The sequence below is a fragment of the Porites lutea genome, chromosome 3 (assembly GCF_958299795.1).
Source record: "Porites lutea chromosome 3, jaPorLute2.1, whole genome shotgun sequence".
NCBI lineage: Eukaryota > Metazoa > Cnidaria > Anthozoa > Scleractinia > Poritidae > Porites > Porites lutea.
The window spans coordinates 167,993-190,000 of NC_133203.1; the positions used below are offsets into that span (position 1 = coordinate 167,993).

General features: G+C 38.8%; 4 protein-coding genes across 4 annotated transcripts in view; 3 read left to right on the forward strand and 1 right to left on the reverse strand.

Moving 5' to 3' along the window:
* The first annotated feature begins 309 nt into the window (after nucleotides 1-309).
* Nucleotides 310-4,058, forward strand: LOC140930081 (universal stress protein Slr1101-like). The gene is made up of 4 exons (XM_073379740.1): nucleotides 310-451; nucleotides 2,063-2,143; nucleotides 3,127-3,227; nucleotides 3,736-4,058. Exons 1-4 carry the CDS (start codon nucleotides 388-390, stop codon nucleotides 3,928-3,930), a joined length of 441 nt encoding a protein of 146 aa, XP_073235841.1. The 5' UTR covers nucleotides 310-387; the 3' UTR covers nucleotides 3,931-4,058.
* Nucleotides 4,059-4,282: 224 nt separating this feature from the next.
* LOC140930080 (formimidoyltransferase-cyclodeaminase-like) lies at nucleotides 4,283-12,028 on the reverse strand. The gene is made up of 13 exons (XM_073379739.1): nucleotides 11,696-12,028; nucleotides 10,462-10,590; nucleotides 9,742-9,830; nucleotides 9,038-9,217; nucleotides 8,747-8,884; nucleotides 8,485-8,616; nucleotides 7,976-8,037; nucleotides 7,446-7,572; nucleotides 6,616-6,777; nucleotides 6,319-6,362; nucleotides 5,957-6,095; nucleotides 5,395-5,490; nucleotides 4,283-5,236 (listed from the first exon to the last, which is right to left on the reverse strand). The coding sequence occupies exons 1-13, from the start codon at nucleotides 11,931-11,933 to the stop codon at nucleotides 5,150-5,152; spliced, it is 1,623 nt and encodes a 540-aa protein (XP_073235840.1). The 5' UTR covers nucleotides 11,934-12,028; the 3' UTR covers nucleotides 4,283-5,149.
* Nucleotides 12,029-12,079: 51 nt separating this feature from the next.
* LOC140930079 (RPA-related protein RADX-like) lies at nucleotides 12,080-18,755 on the forward strand. Its single transcript, XM_073379738.1, has 5 exons — nucleotides 12,080-13,082; nucleotides 14,258-14,406; nucleotides 14,956-15,570; nucleotides 16,229-16,441; nucleotides 17,130-18,755. The coding sequence occupies exons 1-5, from the start codon at nucleotides 12,106-12,108 to the stop codon at nucleotides 17,831-17,833; spliced, it is 2,658 nt and encodes an 885-aa protein (XP_073235839.1). The 5' UTR covers nucleotides 12,080-12,105; the 3' UTR covers nucleotides 17,834-18,755.
* Nucleotides 18,756-19,428: 673 nt separating this feature from the next.
* The window catches only part of LOC140930082 (polypeptide N-acetylgalactosaminyltransferase 1-like), a 12,010-nt gene continuing 9,430 nt past the window's right edge, over nucleotides 19,429-22,008 (forward strand). The window contains exons 1-2 of the mRNA XM_073379741.1: nucleotides 19,429-20,140; nucleotides 21,073-21,248. Of these exons, the coding sequence (XP_073235842.1) occupies nucleotides 19,734-20,140; nucleotides 21,073-21,248 (583 nt within the window). The 5' untranslated portion in view covers nucleotides 19,429-19,733. The remainder of the gene's footprint in view (nucleotides 20,141-21,072; nucleotides 21,249-22,008) is intronic.

The following is a 22,008-nucleotide window of genomic DNA, read 5'->3' on the forward strand; positions in this document are numbered from 1 at the left end:
ATACAGTAATCAATTCCCACATCTTTCGGGCAATTTAACAGCTCTTTTATGGATTCCTTTTTTGTGTAGTCTCTCTTACAGTTCAAATCAGGAAAGCATGAGCTTTGCCAAGATTGGTCTCTTTGAAGGGTTTGATTCTAATTTTCCAACAAGCTTCCCTGTACCTTTCATACGGGAGTTCCCCCACCCCCCTCCCCCCCAAAAACCGAGGTTATATAATCAGAGGCAAGCCTTGGGTTTCCACCTTGTGCTTCCTTTTTGCGGTTTCGTTACGTCCGGGTCACATGAGACATTTGTGATGCGTGACCAGCATCATGCACTGCGCGCGATCAACGGTTACGTGCACTGCCCTTCAGACTCAGCGCACTTCTACAGTAGCTGCACGCGATGGCGGTAAGAAAAGTTGCTCTTCCCGTCGATGAAAGTGCTCACAGCGAGCAAGCTTGTGACTGTAAGTATTACTTGACATTATATTTTCGTGTTTGATTGTTTAAACCCGGCCCTAGTCAATTTTTTTATGACTTCTAGCAAGATTGAATAACACCCTAGGTGGTACTCTTTATGATCGATAATTTCTTCGCATCGTCTTTGCTTGTTTCATGTTGTTTAAATGCGATATATATATATATTTTTTTAAGTGAAACTTTCATTGATCGTAAAGGAACTAATGCCTCTGACTAGCACAGAAAGAAACTATCTATAGCTATTGCGTACTTTAATACGTGTGTAAGGTTTATGCTTTGCTCGTGCATGATGTAGTTTGGCTGTGGGAGATCATGTTGCCTTGTTTTCTTCACTTATAAACCGTCTTAAATTGGCTTTTCAAGCTGTAAAATATGAATGGCCTGGAATAAGCGCTTTTCCCATGGGATGCAAAAAGATAGCCTGTTAATTTAATTTAATTTAATATTTCCACTCTTGCATAAATTAACTATAAATTCCTGTGTCGCCTCCCGTGTTGGTTGGGAGATCTTCCGATCACATGACAAGGAGAGTGACTTTTACGTGAGCACGGCAGTGTCGTGTTTTGATCATTGAATTAAAATCTCTGTCTCTTTTCTTGGAGGTGACTTTTGCAGATGTAACTTAATTTCTACTTTAAAAAACAAATGAGGGGAGAAGGGCAAACCTCTTCATTTAGGTGTGTGTCACTCAATGAGGTCATAATTTTGGAAGTGTTGGAGACTGAACAGTTTTGCTGTTAGCCATATGTTCCATGTTTTTGAAGAACGGTATCATACTTGCCAAATTCTGGGCAGGAGATTTTTTATCTTGTGTGGCAGATTTTTTCCTCTTGTGCCACAAAGCATCTCATGTTCCTCTTTCCTCCCCCACTTTCATCCCAAGAAGGCATATATGCCATCTCTCCCGGATACAGCACTGATCTCCTGCTCTCCTGTAAGGGACACAAAATCTCCCAGATTAAATGGGCTTTTGAACTTTTCTGTGCTTCAGTTTAAATTATTTAGCCCATTTCTTCTCTCAAAATTCAAACTTTTTTTATTCATTGTACAGTTTCTGGCACATTTTTGCATGTATTTAGTCACTGACAAAGATGAAAGCAAATTTTGATAGCCTGTACTTCATGCAAGACTTCATATAATGTCCTAAGCCAAGGCAGCTGGGTCAATTTGTGGGCAGGGGGGTTTTGTAGGGCTGTTGACATTCAGCAAGGGGGGGGCGGATTGGAGCTGTAGTGCAAAATAGAGAGTCTCCAGATTTTGGATATCCTGAGGTTGGCATCTCTGAAAAAGGAAAAGGAAAACACTTACCACAACCTTGATTATTCCGTTATTCACAGAAGCCTAAACTCCTAAATTTTCAAACTGATCCTGATCAAGGGTTATTAAAATTTAAGATGAAGAAGTGCCTCAACAGTCCCAGCATCAAAGAAGCAGTATTTAAGGTCTGTTTCAATTTGCATTTCACATGTGCCAAATCTAGCGCAGATGAGCGAGAATGATTATAGATTTTTCTTATTATTCTTAAATTTGGCACATGTGATCCACGATTCACTTGTAATAAATTGTAGGAAAGTTCTTATTTTGTCCTTTTTCTACAGGGTACCTAAGTAACATGAAACATGATAACGACAAGGTGTTTGTGATACATGTTACTGAGATGCCTCACATGCTCTCCACTGGTAAGTTTTGTCTCATATGGCTGCAGTCTTGCTGCATCTTTTTTCAGCATTTTGAATTTAGTCGTTGAATTTGGTGTTTGAGGTCTTTGGGGCTTCTTTATATGTGTTGCCCAAGTAAAACTGTTTCCAAGGGAAGAACCACAAAAAGTGTTAATTACTGTACATTTGTACAACACATTTATGGTAGAAATATATATATATATATATATTTGCCAACATATACTGAAAGGTTGCAGCCACATTTTATTCATAAGTTCTCTTCATTGTGGTGAAATTTACCGGGCATAACCTATTGTCAGGGTTCGGAAAAAAACTTGAATTCCAGTTTGTCCTTTGGGCAAGCAACTCTCATGTTTTTGTTGCCCCTGGCCACTTCTTTCTCATTGTAGTTTATGATTGTTTGAGGATGACTTGACTGGATCCTTGGCCATTAGGCGGCAAGTCATTTTTAATAGTTACTTGCCCAGCAAAAAGATCTACTTGTCCCAGACTACCAGGACAGGTCTTTTTTCAAGCCCTGATTTTGGTATGTATTCCTGGGGGCACTGAGACTCACCTTTCGTCACTGGTGATTTCACACTATTTATTACTATGAGGCCAAACATCTTTTGGTGGTAATTTTAGTAGTTAGGCCTTCCTTACAAAATTTTCATTGGAATTTTCGGGTCAACTTCTCATGGTTTTTCGTGTTTTTCGTCAGTCTCCCTGACTGAATCCTGCTCGTTCTGGCATATATTGAAAGATCTCTTTCCTCTGCACAGATATCAGATAACAAAGTTGTCCTTGAGGAAGAGTTGAAAGTTTCTCAGGTGCTTGCAAGGGACATGGATTTACATGGGTGGTTACAGGGCAAAAGGATTAATGAATTAATCTATCCTCTTTCAGTTTCATCCTTATGTTATACTGTATGCAATAGGCTATTGAGAAGCCCTCAGGGTAAAATCTAAAGCACATTTTATCTCCGTGTCTTTGAATCTGAACAGAAACTGTCACTAAAGAAGACTGGGACCAACATATAAAAAACCATACTGAGAAAGTGAAACAGCTTGAGGAGAAATACAAGAAGAAGTTGACTGATGCAGGGGTAAGATTTATGCATAATGGTTATTTAGAAGCAGAAAATGTGCCAATGTGAAAACAGGTTTTAAATGATTTCACAGTTCAATTCAAGTAGAATTATGGAGCTGTTTCAATATAGTTTGTGTTGAATGTCAAGGGTCTCACAGTGTGTCTACATGTTGTGAAGTCTAGTGTCAACCAAACAAAATATTTCTTATTCATACAGCTATTTTGAGAAAGGCTGTCAGAAAAAAGTGAAACCCCAAAAGGTGTCTTGGCTAGTTTCAAGTTCCTCACTTCAGCATTTCAGAAAAATCTGAAAAAAAGGCCATAGACTTATGTTTGTAAGTGTTAGAATAAGGCAACAAAAAGAAGCTTCAATAGCTACGGTAATAGTGTTAGGAACTTACCCAAATAATTTACTGAAAATGGTTTGCAACCCAACAGATTGTGTGTAAATTTAATTTCATAGCACTAATTCCAGTGACTGTTGATAGACTGTCATTAAAAGCAAGGTCATGTTTGTTTTTCAGGTGGATATTGAGGTTAAACTCCATGGTGGTAAACCTGGCGAGGCCATTTGTTGTGTGATTAAAGAGTGTGATGTTGACCTTGTGGTGATGGGAAGCCGAGGGATGGGTGCTGTTCGACGCACCTTTGTAGGAAGTGTCAGTGACTATGTTCTTCATCATTCTCATGTCCCAGTTGTAATTTGCCCCAAAAAATGAGTTGAAATTAAGTGCTCTCTAAAACTGTAGACTGGTAAGACCACCCAGAGATAAACAAAACATTTGCAACTGCATGTAACATGGAGTCATGATTGACAGTTTTAAATAAACTCTGTGTACAGCTGTGATTGATGTTTTGTTTATTTATGTTTCATTGAAGTTCCTTAGACTGTTCATTGGCAAAAAAAGTAAATATCAAGTCACCAGCTAGCTAGTCCACCGTTGGCCCTCTACCTGTTTCTCCTGTGCCATCTAGTGCTATCACTGGTATTAATGAAGACCCCAACCCACTTACAAGGCAAATCCCTTACAAGAAAAAGGAAAAGGAAAAAAGTCAACAAACTGCAATAAGTTAATTAAGAAAGACTTTATTCCCATGCTCAAAATCCTTACTTTGTCTCTTACATCATATTGAACCTGATATTAAAATGGCTTGATTTTTTGTCACTCTTAAACTTTTAAATATGTGGACGAAATCCTATGGTGTTACCATTTAAATAAGATCTCTTTGGCAGAACGTTTGCATAGTACTATTTATTTCTAAGGATTTAAAAGAAACAATTTCTTTACAATTTTTTGTTTGGCCACTATTAAGAATTGAAAGTGTAATTTCATTCACCTTAACCTTGCTGTGCTTTTGTGTTCTGTTCTCAGTAAATAAAAGATCTTCTGTCAAGCCATTTATTGGGACTTACATATATTTCTTCCATAAAAAATTTCCCTCCCTTGGACACAGTCTGCAACAAAAAAATTATGAAATTTCTATAACCTCAATCCATTGTTTCTAGTTCTCATGCATCTTGCTGCTGGTGCACGATATACCAAGTGAATAGAAAGTTATTAAGAACACAACAAGGTTCCCTAGCCCTTGCACAATAACACAATTAACTTTACACAACAGAACGACTCAATAGGGCATATATTGACTTGATATATCAATCATCACCCCATCTTGCTCAATTATAGTACATGACAAAAGGTCATCTTGTATGCCACACCATTAGAGCATGGGCCACACCCCACGTGCAGTGCTCAGAGCACCGTCGGGAAATCTCAGATGCCACACCATTAAAGGACTGCTAGAGCTTTCCTTTAAATGGCCCAACTAGGTCTTACCCAAAGAAATAACTTAGAACTACCAAAAGTTTCGTTTAGGTTCTGCATTGCACATATGAAGTTACATGTCCCACACTTCCAGATTTCATCTGAAGACTACAAACTATGAATTCCGTTCCTCTAGAATGTTAAGGATTTCTTTACATTTTTCTTGTGCTGTTTCCAAAGATGTCTCCACTTCTTCTAGTACCTGCAAAAATAGCAAGGTTCCCCGAGTGAAAGTGACCCTAATCTATGTACTTGAAAGAACACACACCTTCATGAAAATTGGCTAGTATGCCTCCAGACATGTAGAACAGACTAAATGACCATATTATTGTAATGATAAGTGATTTAATAGCTACTAACCTGCTTACTAAAAATGTCATCAGTGATGTCCTTTAAATTTATCTTAACGTTATAAAATGCTCCCCACACAGCAGTTTCTAGACTACGTGCACCAACCTGCAAGCAAAGAGAAAGATCTATAATTTAGTGGTCATGAGACATTCAATTTGGAATCTTCCTCCACTGACTTCATGCATGGATCAGCCAGCACATCACTCATCCAGCTGGTCACAATGTGTTAATAGCCAACTGAATACACTAACTACAGTTGAAATTTCTAAGACTTTAACATTCATTTAATCAAAGTCATCATTTATTTCTCTGATGCATTTATAAATCATGAAATTCTTAATTGTGCTTGATTTGATCAAGGTTACAGGACTGGTACATGTACACACAATGTACCAGGGGTACCCAACAATGCTTTTCTCCTAAATAGTGTGTCATTGAAAACACTTTTTAGGCTATCCAGAGTACTTTTAGATCTCTATAAATACATAACGCTTTCTAAAGGGACTTATGGTGTGTTAAATTGATAGGAGTCCTGGTCTGTCTTTAAAAAAAATGTTCTGTGATATTCTACCTGTAAATCAGACTTGCTGTTAATATTACCAACTTTGGCCAGCTCCACCATTGGGTTCCATACTTTGGTTGCTGTTTTAATGACATTGAGTGGAATGTATACAGACGCCTTCAGTCCATCTTGCATAGCCTTGTCACGGCTGGGAAAAGTGAAGCAGGCATAAAAAGATGTGACAAAAATACGGCCAGAAAATAAATATATAGAAATGACAAAGAAGGGGGCAGGGAAGGACAAAGAGGGAAAAAAATAGTAAGCATTTTGCCTTGCATAGTTTTTAAATGAAAATAGTTAACAAAGACAGAGCTTGATTCCTTGTTACTCTGAAATCCTGCAAATGTATTCTTACGAAATCAGGTTCTTACATTTCTTGTTCCTCTGGTGTATTTTTTGGGAGTTTCTTTGCATCCTACAAGATCAAAAATTCTATTATTAATTTGGATGTCAAGTGGTATGGCTTCCAGTTTAACACCTTCTGTACTACTTTTGAGAAATAGGAAATGTTAAACTGAAATGTTGTTTACATTATGCAAATAAAATGAATAAGGCTTTAGCTTTCAAATGCTGCTAGAGTCTTGTTCACAAGTGTGCATGTCACTTAACATGTCAGTTTCATTTTCCCCTTAAAAAGAAAAAAAGTCATATCCAATGAAATACTGTACCATAAATGCACTAAATGCACTTGTGTCAGCATCGACCATAGGTATAAAATCCAGCATTGCTTGTCTCAGGGGTGGTATGAGATTTCTCATCTGTGCGTCCAAAGCTTCAAATTTTTTGTTTCCATAACTGAGCCAACCAACCATGGTGGCCAAAGCCACGCCCTGTGGAGATAAACATGCTACCCCTTTTAAATAATAATACCAGTAGTAATAATAGTAATTAATAATAATTATTATTATTAAACTTGAATATAGAAGAAAACATTCAGTCGAGGACAACATGATATCAGGCAATGACAAAACCTGGATCGACAGATCAAATCCTTTGAGCTCACTGGATGTGATAGGTTAGGATAGTGTATGTTACAGGAGTTGACAAGATCCAGGTTAGTTGATGCCAACACCTCTCCTATGCTCAGCAAGAGAAAACAACGTCCTTTCAAGATCTAGTCTAAACTAAAAGTAAGAATATTTAACACAGGTCTGTCATGACTTGATCCAACTAGATTCAGGTTAAGAACAGCTGAAAGCCATGTTCTGTTAAATGATCCCAATGCCCAGATTGCAAACTTTGCTGAGAAATCTTGGTTGAATTAAATACAGTCAACTCCCTCTAAGGCGGACACCTTTGGGACCGGCAGTAAGTGTCCATCTTAGAGAGATGTCAGTCTTATAGCGAGTCAACTAAAAGGAGTAAAGAAAGGCAGGGACCAACTCTATGTGTCCGTTTTAGGGAGGTGTCTGTCTTAAAGAGGTGTCCGTTAAGAGAGAGTCGACTGTACACTGTCTGAGATGTCAGTAAGGCTTAAAACTTAAATAAGCTCTATTACCATGGCAGCAATAGCAGCAGATGCAGATCCTCCTCCGGGAGCCGATGATCGTGAACCAAGACTGTAGATAAACTGTCGTAGAGGCATGGAAACCAAAGGACCATCTTCACAAGTCTCAATTAGGTACCTGCAGGTACATAATTGGACAGAGAAATATTTTATACCAGCATTGCTCAATCATTCAGACAGGGACAATATTGTTCTTCTTTTGTTGTTTATATTTACAAGTAGAAATTCTGCAGTCACATACTGCTCTTTAAAGTAGCTGTCACATTGCTACTCTCCTCTGCAAGAAATGCTGATCCAGAGAGTTAACCCTGGTATGCCCTGCCATAATTTAAACAATGGATGGAAAGTTTTAAAGTCAAGCAAACCATTTCTTGTGGTAAGGGAAACAGAGGCCATGATTTGAGCTTACAGCCTTGTACCAATGACAATGAGGAGTGGCCCACCACTGCCCCATCCCCCTCAAACCACCTCCCCCCACCAACTTAAAAAAAAGCCATGCCACATTTGAGGTTTGTACTTACTCTATGATTCTTGTTTTAGGGTCAAATGGAGAGATTGAGCTAAGTCCCAATCTTTCTATTACCTACGACACAAGAGAGACATACCACTAATGTTGTGATAGTAGTGAGATTTACAAGTGCCATGTAATGTTTAAAAGCTCCTGTACCAAGGATAAAACACTAAATTATGGGAGCAAAAATATTTAGTTGCTTGGGGTGATTGGGAGTCCAGTTACTGAGGAAGAGTAAAGAAAGTTGTAAGTAAGTAAGAGAAAGTCACAAACTCCAACAAACAAAAATTATTCCAAATTTTAATAAACTGTTAGGGCTAAATACATCCTGGTTTTTAAAAATTTAGACAAGAAGGGGCTTATTGCAAAATAGAATGCTTATCAATCTGAATTCATTTTTTTTTTCTTGCTTTTCTCTACCACAGTTTGAAATAACTGATGCATCTTGGTATAAATTGCAACTCACAAGGAATTAACTTAAAAGCTATTATCCCTCAAGTAAAAAAGGCACAGACATACCAATCGAATCTTTTGATCTTCACTGAGAATGAACAGATTTTCTTTTTCTACGTAGTAGTCAGCAGCCATTAACATGGCTTCTAGAGGCACAAGACCAACAATCTGTGATCCACAAACTCCAACCTTTAGTTCCTTAGAGATACAAAGAGAAAAACACCAGTAATAAATTTCATGAATATCAATTGCACTGGCTTGTGAAGATTTAAAATTAATACATAATACAGAATCTGATACAGTTTACCAACATGACCAACATTGTTACCTTTGCATCCTTTACGCACTCTTCAAACGCAGTGTGCACGGATGTTTGATGGAAATCCAGCAGGTTTAAAGACACTTGAGCCATGTTGGCCTTATCCAGGTACCATCCCATACCTTGGACTTCTGTGAGTCTTCCAGGCTTTCACAGTCAACATAAAAGAGAAAGAAACAGTATAATAATACAGGGAGAATGATGACTTTTTACAAAGATTTTCAGAGCTGGATCTCAGTGGCAGAAGTTGAATTCTAAAATGATATTAAATTCTACTGATAGTCATTTTAGTTTTTGTACCTGGTCCGGCCCTCTACCCTGTGTCCTGATATTTAAAGCTAATCGATGAGCCTGTTCCTTTGTGCCAAGAATGTTGATATTATAGGCAATCAAGAACTTTCTTGCTCCAGCTATTGTTGCTCCCCAAAAAGGAAGAAACTCTGCCGGCCCATAATCTGGCTTCCACTCAGGTTTCTTAATCTTTGAATAAACATAAAATAAGATGTTCTCTGATCCACTAGCATTACTTTCACAAGGACTTTGCATTACTTTATGGACTATTACAATATCACACTAGGATTGCCTAATTACTTTCCTCTGAGTGACAGATTCATAAAAGTATTTATTTTTATTAACAGTGATCTGAGTATATATATCTCATGGGTCAAAATTAAATTCAGGTTAAAATTTTTTAAGTTGATTTAATTTTAACCTGTAACATGTACACTGCACGGCATGAATGCTGTCAGTCATAGAGGGTTTGGCAGCTTAAACCAATAACTTATTGAGGTGAAGCACAGTTCATTGGTGATTAAGTTGTGCAGGAGTAAGGAATGTTCATTTTGTAAACTGATCCCCAACTGAAAAAGAGTAGGTGAATGGTAATCAACCTGTTGAAACAAATGTTCAAATACCAACACCTACTAATAAACATAATATAATCATTGTATTGCCTAAAGTTGAAATGATAACTTAAGATGGGAAAGAGATGAGGTAACACTGACCTTTTCAGAAAGTCCTTCATATTCACCTGCCCTGATCTGTGGCACAGTTTTTCTGTGGTCCTGTTCAGATGCATAGCCATACAGATAGACTACAAAAGTTTTCCATTGATTTTATTAGTTATTATTACTGTAAGACCAACCTCTGTAAGAAAAACCAACTAGTATGGTAAAGCACCAAACACAATGTGTACAGGTACATAGTAAAAAGTCTCAACTTAAAATACAAGTAAATACAGCTTTTAATAACTATTTATTTCAAGAGTGTTTTAAGCCCATTGGGTGTGACTGTTAAAAATCTATTTTTCTTTTTTGCCAAAGAAAATCAAGCCCAAAATATACAAGTTTCTTTAAAAGAAACTCAAAAGTTTTCAAATTTTTATTTGTTCTAGTATTGAGCTTTGATGTACCACTTGCACATAAGGGAGCCACGGTTCTTGGAACATTCTTAAGTCTCAGAAACTTTCAATCTAATCTAAAAACTATCTAATACATTGATCAACAGATTTGTGATGAGTAAGAAATTCTTGCATTTCTTTCCATCTCTGATTCTCCTATCTTTTCCTGGAAGGCCTTCGAATTTTCAAATTGGTGTTCTAGCCTTTTGTTTTGTCCGGGATTTTTGTACACTGTATTTCAATTATACCACATCTTACATTTAACTAGCAAGTTCTCTTTCAGTTCAATTAACCAAAGAATTATGAAAAGTACAAATTTTAATACCTGGTATTCCAAGTTCCACTGCAGCCCTCTGGCCAAATATTTTTGCACAGTTAGCACAGTCTTCCATGGTCACGCCCTGAACGGGAATGAAAGGACACACATCCAGTGCCCCAAGTCTCTTATGTTCTCCTTAAAAATGAAAATTGTTTTCTAGGTCTGAACATTCTAAACTTTTCCTTTTTATTCTTGAAGGAATTCATCAGGCTAGTAAAGTTAATATCTATCTAAATGTTCTCAAAACATAGCCAAGAAAAAGTCTTACTGACGCTGACAGTTTTGATGACTGTCAGCCATCTTTATCAAAACTTGAAAATCGTCAAAGGTGTCAGAAGCCTTAAATAGGCCTCTTAAGGCAAAAACACTCTGTAGATGCCACCCCCCCCCACCCCCAGTTGGGGGGTGGAGATCACTAACCCATATGTGTCCATATGAGAGAAAGCTGATAGGCTCCCTTGTCCCTGTTCATAGTAGGAGTGTTTGATCTAATACATATGCTTTCCTTGATCCATCTCTTAAACTCGTCACTTTCCTGCTCAACTGTTTCACTTGCTTCCCAATTCATAAACTGTCAGCATCATTAAGACTTTTCCTTGGCTATGTTTTGAGAACATTTAAATAGATATTTTCCTTTTTATATGATAATAAAATTTATTATATTTATATGAAAGAAAAGCAATGCTTTGATAAGCTGATGACAAAATTCTGTAAATACAGTCAAACCCTTTTAATACGGACACTGAGGGGCCATAGAAAGTGTCCCTGTTAACAGGGTGTCTGTATGTAAGTAGGTTTTAGAGAATTGTAAGGGCTCTCTCTACACAGGGACAAAGCAAAGTGTCGATAATAACAAGTTATCCATATCAAGTGGGTGTCTGTTAGGCAGGGTTTGACTGTAGCCACATTTCTGATTGCTCTGATAGCAGGCTATAACAAAATACTCAAAGGCATTTTTGAAAAACTGTTATGGCCAGATGCATTAAAATTAGCCACTGCCTACCACACACCCCATCTAGCGTGGTCTAAGATACATCAAGGAACAAAAGACCCCTTTGTTGCTTTTATCAGATAAAAAAACCAGTGTTATTAATATTGAGTTTTGAACAGCTTTCTTCAAACAGACTAGGATAAATGAACAAACAAATGAATGAATAAATAATAAGAGTAAACATAAAACTTTGGTTTTTAGTTAAGCTTAGAGTAAAATTGAACAATTCAAAAAAGAGAGTTTTCATACCGTGATGTTTTCTCATATCGATCAGTTGCATGGCCATTCTCGCTCCATTGAGAGCTCCTTCCACGACACTTTCGGGAGAACCAACAAACGTGTAAACAGTCCTGTTTGTCGATACGCCCGGGTCTACGTCGAGAAGCGAACATCCTTCCACAGAAGCAATGGCTTGGGCTATGGCATCAATTACTTCTTTATTTTGTCCCTCGGAAAAGTTTGGGACACATTCTACAATCTTAGCCATTATTTGCGCTTCTGAAAGTTTTCTAAATATTTAAAACGCAGGTAATTGTACTCCGTGAGAACATTCATGTCCCGATGATGGATGGAACAGATCTTGCCCAGGCGCACTCTCACATCGCGTATTTCTCTTGTACGCGATAGCCTGGGCATTTGAAAAAAATGGCGGCGAAAACATGGCGAACGATTTCGCGTTAACTGTTGGTAGCATTGCGAGGATTAAAACCATCGCTGAAAGGGATAAAACACAGGAGACATTTAACGTGAGAGTATTGGGCGTATACAGGTACACTGTTGACAAGAGTTTTCCCATTCCTAGCTTCGGTTTAACATATGCTTTCGACATCCTCATAACTGATGGTCGTTACAAGACGAAGTGCTTGCTGTCGCCGACTTTAAATTTTCTGGTTTATGAGCATAAACTGAGGGATAGTGCCATCATTGCAGTTACTGAATGTAGATCCCTTATTGACGAAGAATCATTAGAACAAGTGCCTTTGGTCATTCTTCAAGGTATCGAGGTTCTAAATTCAGCACCTGCGACCACGCTCGACAGGGATGGAGCTTCAACTGACCTTGAATTTTGTACAAATTCCACTGCAAACGAAAAGCAAGAGATACCTTTGGCAGCTGCCCGTGGTTATTATTTGCCGCTGTGGAACGAAGAAGACTATTTTGGCTCAATATGGTTGAGCAATCCGGACCTAAGTCCTTCAAAGCCGATAGCTAACGCAATTACAATTTCAGATCTAGACGCGTTTTGGAGAACGTTACCGCGACCATTTCCAGCACTAATAGGCACGATTGTTAGTAAAACAAGGTTAAATCATTATGGAAAATCATCGGATGATAAAAGAAGATATCCTTACCAATTTTACCTCGAGTTAGAAGATAAAACTGCCACTGTCTCTGTTTGCATCTGGAATTCGTTATGTCTCCTGTTATACAACTACCTTCAAGTTGGGGACGTTGTGGCGATTTTAAATTACCGTGTTTCAAGAAGGTTTGGGTCAAGAAGTAACGCAGTTTACAATACAAGTGATGCAGTAATGACTGAAATATCATTAAATCCTCTTAATCCAGCTGCACAAGTGTATAAAATTTCACCTGAGGAAGTTGTCCCTGATTGGAGATTGCCAAGTGTTCCCTATAGGTAGGGTAGACGTAAGCTTAATGCATCAGTCAATTCCAGCTGTGCCCAGCTCCCCCTCCCCCCCCCCCCCCCCCCGGGCCACTGCGGGACATTTCCCTGCCCTGTCAGCCCTGGATTTTGTGCTGCCTGCCCTGGTGGCCGGGCATATGCCAACCCCAGGGCTTTTCCCAAACGTACATGGTTTCCTATCAGAAAAGAAACTACGCAAAGGATTTTACTGGAAAAACAAGCATACTGGCTCATCTGTCAAGGACAGGAAAAAATTGAAGAGGGTTGTAGAGGCATGTTCTTGATTTTATGCATGCATTTCTTCATTGCTTATATTGAATCAAATTTCTGTTGATATAATTTACATGTATTTGAAGAACACCCTTTCATATTTATAGTATAAAACTATTGGACATAACATATAGCTTTATAGTGCTCTATTAATTTTAATGTCAATAATTCTATAACAGTACTAAAATCATAAACTGGTGTCGTCACGGCGTGAAATCTTAATTAGAATCGTAGCGCTATTACAAAAAAAGGGCACATGAAAATGCTTAAAATGGCACTATTCGACTGTGTCTACTATGAATATGACTACTGCACAGGTTGTCAAAAAATCAGTCACTGTCAACAACAACAGACTGTCTTATTGAGGTTTACATTCAAATGGACCATCATACTCAACCTACTTATGAAATGACTCCTGGGTTCAAACATGTCACAAAGAATACCCAGTTACCAACACTTTTTCCACTCTGTTTCTCTTTAAAGCTTTCTTACTGGACCACAACTGGTGCAAGATATTTAAACCATTAAAATAAAAATTATTCTGTTAATCAAAACATGGCTAAAATTGTATAATAATCTACCTTAATCTGCATGCCTTCTCATTTACTGAGGCTTAATCATCTGTGACTACTACTGTCCAGCCAAAAAGCGTAACTCAGGTGTGGCCGAGGTTTCATTTTAATTCCTCCTTTAGGTTCTGTTTACACATTTTGGATTATTATTAGGCATATACAGGCTGAACAACTAGTAATTAAGCATAAAATTAATATACCCTATAGTAGTACTACTTGTACATTTGGCAACCACAACTCTTTTCAAATATTTGAGGAAGGTTCCAGCCCTGTCATGTTGATATGCAGTTATCTGAAATATTCCTATTATATTTTTGTTGATAGGTTCATTGATAGAAAATCCCTTTCAAGCTATTCCTCAGGGATAATCTGTGATATTGTGGGAACTGTCATGTTTGTGAGCCGAGAAATCCAGGAGCGAAAGGGAGTCAGTTCTTCTCACTGGACTTCAAAATGGGTACACCTCAGAGATGGTAAGATGTTATATATTTGTACTTATGAAAGGCATAGAATGAAATAGAAACTGCTTAAAGCCCCGCTCCCAGTCTGATTTTCTCACTCCATGGGACAGGCCATGAAAAACCCTGGGATGGATGTTGAAAGTGCTGTCTGATTCCAAGCATAAAAACTGATATGGGAAACTACTTTACCCTTTCTGAAGCTCTTGGAAATTCTGAAATATGGAAAAAGCAATCTGTTGTCTAACCATCAGTGGCAATATGCCACGCTTATGCCACTTTCTCCCTTCTTTGTTTCTAATGTTGCTGCCTCCCGGTCTTAAGTTGACTAAGTCAGAGAATATATTTTAAAATGTAGACAAGACTCAGGAACTGTGTCTGTAGGACCATTGTTTGTGAACAGCTTCTTATTTTTCTTTGCAAAGTTACTCCACGCATCACCCATGAATAACAATTCTTCAATCTTTGTTTCTCTTTCCCTGTCTGCCCTATACTTTCCATTTGTTACCTGTCATTTTTATTCACTGATTACATTTGATAACACTATGATCTTGCTATGTTTAGGATCAAGCTCCTTGCCAATCATTCTTCATCTTTATGCCTGTTCACAACCTGAGGTGTTTAACTCCATTGCAGCTGGAAATGTACTTGTTTGTGCTCGTATGCTACTCAAAGTCGAGTGTCAAGATTCAAAGCAAGCTAGAATTTGTTTCCTCACAACATCACGCGAGTCCCAGTTGTATGCTCTCAAGAAGCCATCTGATGCAAATAACAAGCCCTTTTCAGACTCTACAGAAATCGCTGATGCTATCAAATGGAGGCAATCAGGTGAAGCCAAACATCTTCTGATGGTCTCCTGTAGTGGGGGGTACTATAGCTTTCCTCCTTTAAATCACTCACTTGAGTTGTACAAAAGAACGTTCCCTCAGGGAAGTGAAATGTCACTGATAACAACAGTTAATCTTGGATTTGTGATGAAGGAACTTCACTATCAAGAACAATTACGCCTACACATTCAAGGCATTGTTGTTGCCATGGAATTTGTTCCCACAGCAGGAAGTGTGGGAAGTGCTCCTGATGGAACAACGCAAATGAGCAGTTCTCAGCTTAGTGAAACACAAAGATCTGATAAGCACAGTCAAGAGGCATCCTCACAACTTTCTTCAAGCCAGTCAAGTTGTAAGTAGCAAGTTTTTTCTTTCATTTTTGATATATAGGCGAAATGTTGCGATCAATTACACCGTGACTGTATCTTGCCATTACTGACTTTGATTGTTTGTTAACATATCCTGGGGGTACCGTTACATAACACTACATCTGTCACCCTGTTTTATCAACATCGCTGCTGAGTAAAATTGAGTCAAACATCACTCAAGGCACTGCAGGCATGATATAATCGCTTTCTTAACCATGATCCCAACCCTAACCTTCTACTAAGGCCATGCTTCAAGAAACAGTACGTTACTGCCGGAAAAACAAAAAGTAACATGTCAGATTGCTGTCAGACAGGAAAGTGAATCCAACGACAGTTCTTCTCAAATTGATCAGAAAAACCACCAAGCGAAAAGTAAACAAAGCCGAGTACAAAGTAAGCAAAAAATGTGTTCTTTATGCGTGTAAATCAGATTCAAATTCCAAAAAGATGCCTTCTCTAATCAACAGGGAATTCTCGAATTCATGCTTATACGACTTCCTCAGTTTAAAATTCAGGAAAGTGTCCCAAGTCTACTCTTAGATACACTTTACCCGGATCAAACTATTTTCCTCACAAAAGTTTCTGTTAGCATATCATGATGATTTCTAATTGTTATTCTGATGAATATTATTTGATTCGTAGCCCGGAGCGCAGGAAAGTTAGAAGAATCTGCGTCTGATAGTGAGCAAAGCTCAGCTGGTTCAAGTGGTTCGGTAAAGAGGAGAGTTAATCCCAAACGGAAATGTAAAAAAAGTATTAAATTGAAGGAATCTTCGTGCGATAATGAGGACAGCTCAGCTGGTTCAAGTGGTGCAGTAAAGTGGAGAATTAATCCCAAAAGGAAATGTAAGAAAGGTAAAGTGAATTGTCCCTAACTGTAGGAACACTCAGCTTTTCACAAATTTTGTTTGACGGAAAAGTCGTAAGTACGGGCTCAGTTTCGAGGGCTGCTCGCCGGGAACCTCTGATACAATGACCCTCTCCAGCCCTCGGGAAGAGAAACAGAGTTCCGTTGATGCATTTGTTGCTTAAATCTCTCTTGTTTTTAATAGTTAAAAGTCTGGTTTTGTTGTTAGGAATGCAACCCTTAATTTTTAAAAGCATCATGAGAGGTTTTTGCTATAATACCTCACAAATTAACGGATAGCCGTCATTACGGGAAAGCATGTAAACTAAGAAAGCTGGTTATAGGGTGAAGAGCCTGTATTGATCAGTATATTTTCTACGGCAACACCTATGATATTTAAAGAAAACGTAACCGATCGTGTTTTTGATTTGGAATCTTTCTTTTTCCAAGCCAGACTGAGATTTTCGCATTTTGTTATTGACACAATGAATTGGTAATAGAACTGAGTGGAGTACAATTCAGGGGTAATCGGGCTCGATTACTCCCCGAATTGTACTCCATTCAGTCCTATTACCATTACATATTAGTCGGCTTTGAATCGTTGTTTCTAACATAGCGCTTTAAGGAATTCGTAACCTTTTTGTCCATTTGCCATGGCGTCTGATTAGCTATTAAATTTCTTGTGTTTTGTTGTAGTTAATGAAACAAACCGTAATGTTTGTATCAAGAGAACATCAAGACATGACGGCCAAGGTTTACCAAAAAAAGTCAGCAAGAAAGAACCAACACCAAAAAACAAGAGGACCGTCCACGTAAAACCTAAAAAGAAAGTGAAAACGAGAAGGGGTGGCCAGCGTTCGTCAAGACCGGTCGAGGAAGAGCGCAGAGCAACTGACAGCGAGGAGACCACTTCCACGTCTTCGTCCAAGGCAGATAATTATTTTCCTTTTAGAATTCTAGATGATACATGTCCCAATATGCCAGAGGACACACCAGTTGTTGGTTTGTCTAGGCCAAGTTGTCATGAAAACAGTTTCCCGAGACTTTGTAGTCGGGGACTCTCGGATGTCCGGGTAGTTCCGACAGCTGATCGGCAAGGCTTCGTGAATTCAGAGGGCTACTGGCGGCTCATGATCACAGGTCTGAACAGGCGTGCCATTATTAATGCGATTTTTATGCCCCAGACTCCCGAGAAAACAGAAGAAGACTTGGAAGAGGAACCAGAAGATGGCTTTTTCTTGTCTGCACTGGCCACAGGATCGTTTTCAAGATGGCACCCCGTGGAGACGATTTTGAATCGTGCAAACGAGGAGTTACGGGGACGAAGAACTGTTTTTGTGTTGGATATTTATAATCACGGTGAAGGCAAGGTGGAAATTGTTATAAACAGGGGCTATTAAGATATAACCAATGAAAAAGTACCATGCGAGCGGAGGTTTTTTTTGTGGCATGGTGTTTAGCATAGATACGAAGTCGTTCGCGTTGCTTGTTATAGCATTTACAAATTAGCCTGTGCTAAAAGCCGTGCCATACCTCTGCTCGCAGGGTAAAAGGTTAGAAATGAAAAGGCCTTAGGAGTATAAGCAAGTCCGTCGCAGGTGCAGATCGTGTTTGTTCATTTTTAAGCATTGGTTTTGAATGAGTAGGATTGGAGTAAACGTTTTTAGTCTTGTCTTGTATGATCCAGTTTAATGATGGTTGTGGCAAAGAAACACGACAACAGCGATTATTTCGTAGAATAATCTTATGCTATTCTAGTTTTTACCTGATAACTGTGAAAGTTACGTTTTCATATTTTTATGTAGAGTTAACATATCACACAATTCAAATTAATAAAATCGGGGAGCGTTGGTTGGCGCAAGTAACAGGGGCAAGAAAATGAAATGAAATTGTTAACACTAAGATCATGACCAAGATCTCCTTACTTACCGCCGCAGACGTTATTCATATTATGGGCTGGGTTGGGTCACAGGTTGTAGCATACTGTCAACGTGAAGCTTGTTCCAGGCGTTTGGATAGTGGAGTACGGCCCGAAGTAAAAGAGCGGGAAAAAAAATAAGGAAGAAGAGAGGGAGAAAGACCACCCCCTACCCCACCCCCTTGCTCTTTTTTTACTGGAATCTCTTTGCGCCGCGTTTGACTGTTTCGCACCACGGGTTTGGGTACTGTACTCAGGTTGAAGAGACACCAGGAAACTAATGTCTACGGGATCTACCAGTTGTTTTTGAACTACTTCAATGTCACAATTTCCAATCTCGCGACAGCTAGCTAAATGTGTAGTCAACTGAAAATAAAGGCATACATCGCATTCTTACTTGTGAATCGACTATAAAAGCTTGATTAATCGAATCTAACCGAAAACGAAATCAGCAAACTTCCTTCAACAAATGTGAACGTACTTACAGTTCTGTAAGGCGTAATCCCGTTTATGACAAGGCTAGTCCTATCTTATTTGAAGAAAAGGTATGAAACACTGTTTCCAATAACAGGATTCTTTCTCACTGATCCTTCAGTTTCCCTAATCACGCTAGTCCCACAAGCGAGCTAAAAACTGATTGGCTAAATTCTAAGAAAAAATAATAGTCTTGCGTGTCCGGTTATATCCCTAATAAAAACAATCCAAAAAAAAAAATACCGTGACTCAAAATTAATTACAGCTGGCAACGGAGTGCAAAACACGCCGTCCCCTAGCTATGTTTAATTTGCTCCTGAACAGATATTAGGTCATGAAGTAAAGCGGAATGCTCATTGAAGTTTAATTCACGTTGTCTGATAGCTTACTCTACTCCCCTGCCGCCGGTGCAAAAGCCTCCCCCTACACGTGATCAAAAGAAACGGATGACCCATGTCACGCAATATCTTGGTCACGATATAGATTTGAGGGGAAGGGGCCTCTGTACACAGGCTATAAATACGGTCCGTCTATTCTAAACTCCAGTCCTTTTTTTTTTAATTTTTTCCTCATGATGGGGATTCCCGTGCTTTTAAACTTCATTTCCTCTGACACCGAATAATGAATAGTGACAGCTGTTTCACATCATTGAAATTACTGTTGCGTTAAATAGGTGACATGGAAATCAACAAGCTGGCATTCTTTTACTTGTAGTATTCGCTCACCACAAGCAAACAATTGACATAAAAAAGAGGGGAATGTGTCTGCTTTTATTTGGCTTCGACACTTTGTTTTTTGAGATCTGAGAGGATATTATTCGCGGCTCAGTGACGTGACGTTTTGTCAGCTATTACTCGCCCAGCCGTGTAGAAGTCCCTGAAGCAGAACTGAAATGGTTGCCTGTAACGATGATTTATTCAACCAGAAGACGATACGTGGTTGTAACGATCTTTTTAACTTCGGTGTTTTGGTTGACAGTAGAGCTCATTCTTTTAAGTTATACAAACCGCTTAAACGATGAGCAAACGAAAGGGAACATTGAACTTCCGGAAGCATGGAATTCACGACAGAGCTATGAGAATCACCCGATTGCCGACGTGTTGATACCCATAGAAGATTTTAGAGCGCTGTATGTGACATCAATCCCTCCAAATCCCGATGGACCTGGAGAAGCGGGGAAAGCTGTTTACAATGACAAAGACGATCCTCTTGAAGTGGGCAAAGAGAAAGAAGGCTACAGTAAATATAGTTTCAACGAACTTGCAAGCGCTAAGATTTCGTTGGAGAGATCTATACCGGACAATCGTCCGCAAGAGTAAGTATTTTTAAAATATTTCGTATCGTGTTATGTAGCGATGTGCTTATGGTATTTAAATTTGATTTTTGTTTTGCTCTTTTAAGGTTTGGCTCAGTCAAGCGGCGAAATCAACAACTTTGAATCAGCCACAAAATTGTGGCTGATATAAAACATTTATGGCAACTTGATGAGATCAAAGATCAACTGCTGATTATAATAAAGCATTTTGGCTCAAATTTAGCAACTGCAATGGTTTCAAATGAAAGAGGAAATCTCTTAAACTGATTAGAAGTTTCGAAATTTATTTTCCGCTGTTTAGCGACTGTCTGAAACTTTGTTGATGTTCAACTGGTAACATTATAGTTTGGGTTTTGCAGCAGACACCACTTGGCAGGTGGACTTCACAGTTTGAAGACTAAATACTTGTAGTACAACGAAAAAGCCGAAACAAAAAAGTATTTCGTCGAGAAGAATATATTAAGTAGTTTAGGTACGCTAAATCTACGGCGATCGAACTTGTATTTGTATTGTCCTATCGCAATGATAATGCCCTTCGCGGTTTTAATTTTTTTAATTTTTTAAATTATCTTCTTGTTTGTTCTTATCTGTCCCAACAAAAATAGAAGTTTATTCGGCTTAGAAGGCCTTAGGTATTTGCCAATTTTTTTTCCAAATACGATATCCTTCTCTCTTTTCGCTGTTTTCCTTGAATTTGTAGTCCGACGTAATGCAAATGTTTGCCATGGCGGCTGATCCAATTCTTCGAGCATATTGTGCTTTTAGCGGCGTCCTGATAATTTGGGCAGGTTATTCAGAGACTTTGAGACTTACTACTTTATAGTGTCCACCAAAAAAATGTACACCACAGTATCACTATCACTGAATTATAAGCTTGATGTAGCATGGTGATTGTTGAATATCAAGAGTCAAGCAATGGTCTTTCTCAACAGGTGCCTCAGTCTAAAGTATCCATCCAATCTTCCTACAGCCAGTGTTGTTATTATTTTTCATAACGAGGCGTGGACGACTCTCTTACGCACAGTGCACACAGTTTTAGCACGATCACCCCCTGAGTTTTTGAAGGAAATTATCTTGGTAGATGATTGCAGTAACTACGATTCGTATGGTAAGTGGAGCGGTGGAGCGTGACACTGAAGTTACGACACTAGTAAATCACAGATGAAACCAGCCTAAACAATTCTTTGAAAAGTTATGAAGTAAATTTTGGACAAAAAGTCGAGTGAAAGCGTTTCTTAACATCAGTTTGTTTCAAACTCTCTATCAAGTTTACACGTGTAGAATACCAATCGAGTTGTCTATTAAACTTTTATATGCATGGGCCAGGTGACAAAAAGCATCGATTGAGGGTGAAAGTTTAGCTGAAAATTAATTAAATTCCCGATATTTTCTTAAGGCAATATCTTGGCAAATAAAGAAAAAATTGGCACAAAACGTTTTCCGTTTTAAATGCGTGTGGCCAAATTTACATAGTCCCACGCGAAAAAGTATTTGCCTTTCATAAAAAACACCGGAAGAAATGTTGGTTTGGTACTGCAGGTGTTTGGGAGAACTCACTTGTTTGTCATTCTAGCGGACCATCCTCGGAGACCCAGAAACCATTTGGAAGCGAAATTGCTGCGGGCAGAGGTTTGTACAAGAATTGCCTGCATTTATTTCTTCCGTGATTATTCCGCCCCCATTAGCCATCTCTGGGTCTCCAGGACTGGAGGCTAAAGTCCATCCAAGCTCAGCGGGATCCGTCTCATCGGCAGACAAGTTTCTCAAGCGTTAGTGATAAGAGGGCTGCTGGGGGTGCTGGAAAGGCTTGCTGCAAATCTGTCTGGGCGGGGCTGTTCAAAGCTGGGTGGAGTCGTCTTCGCAACGCG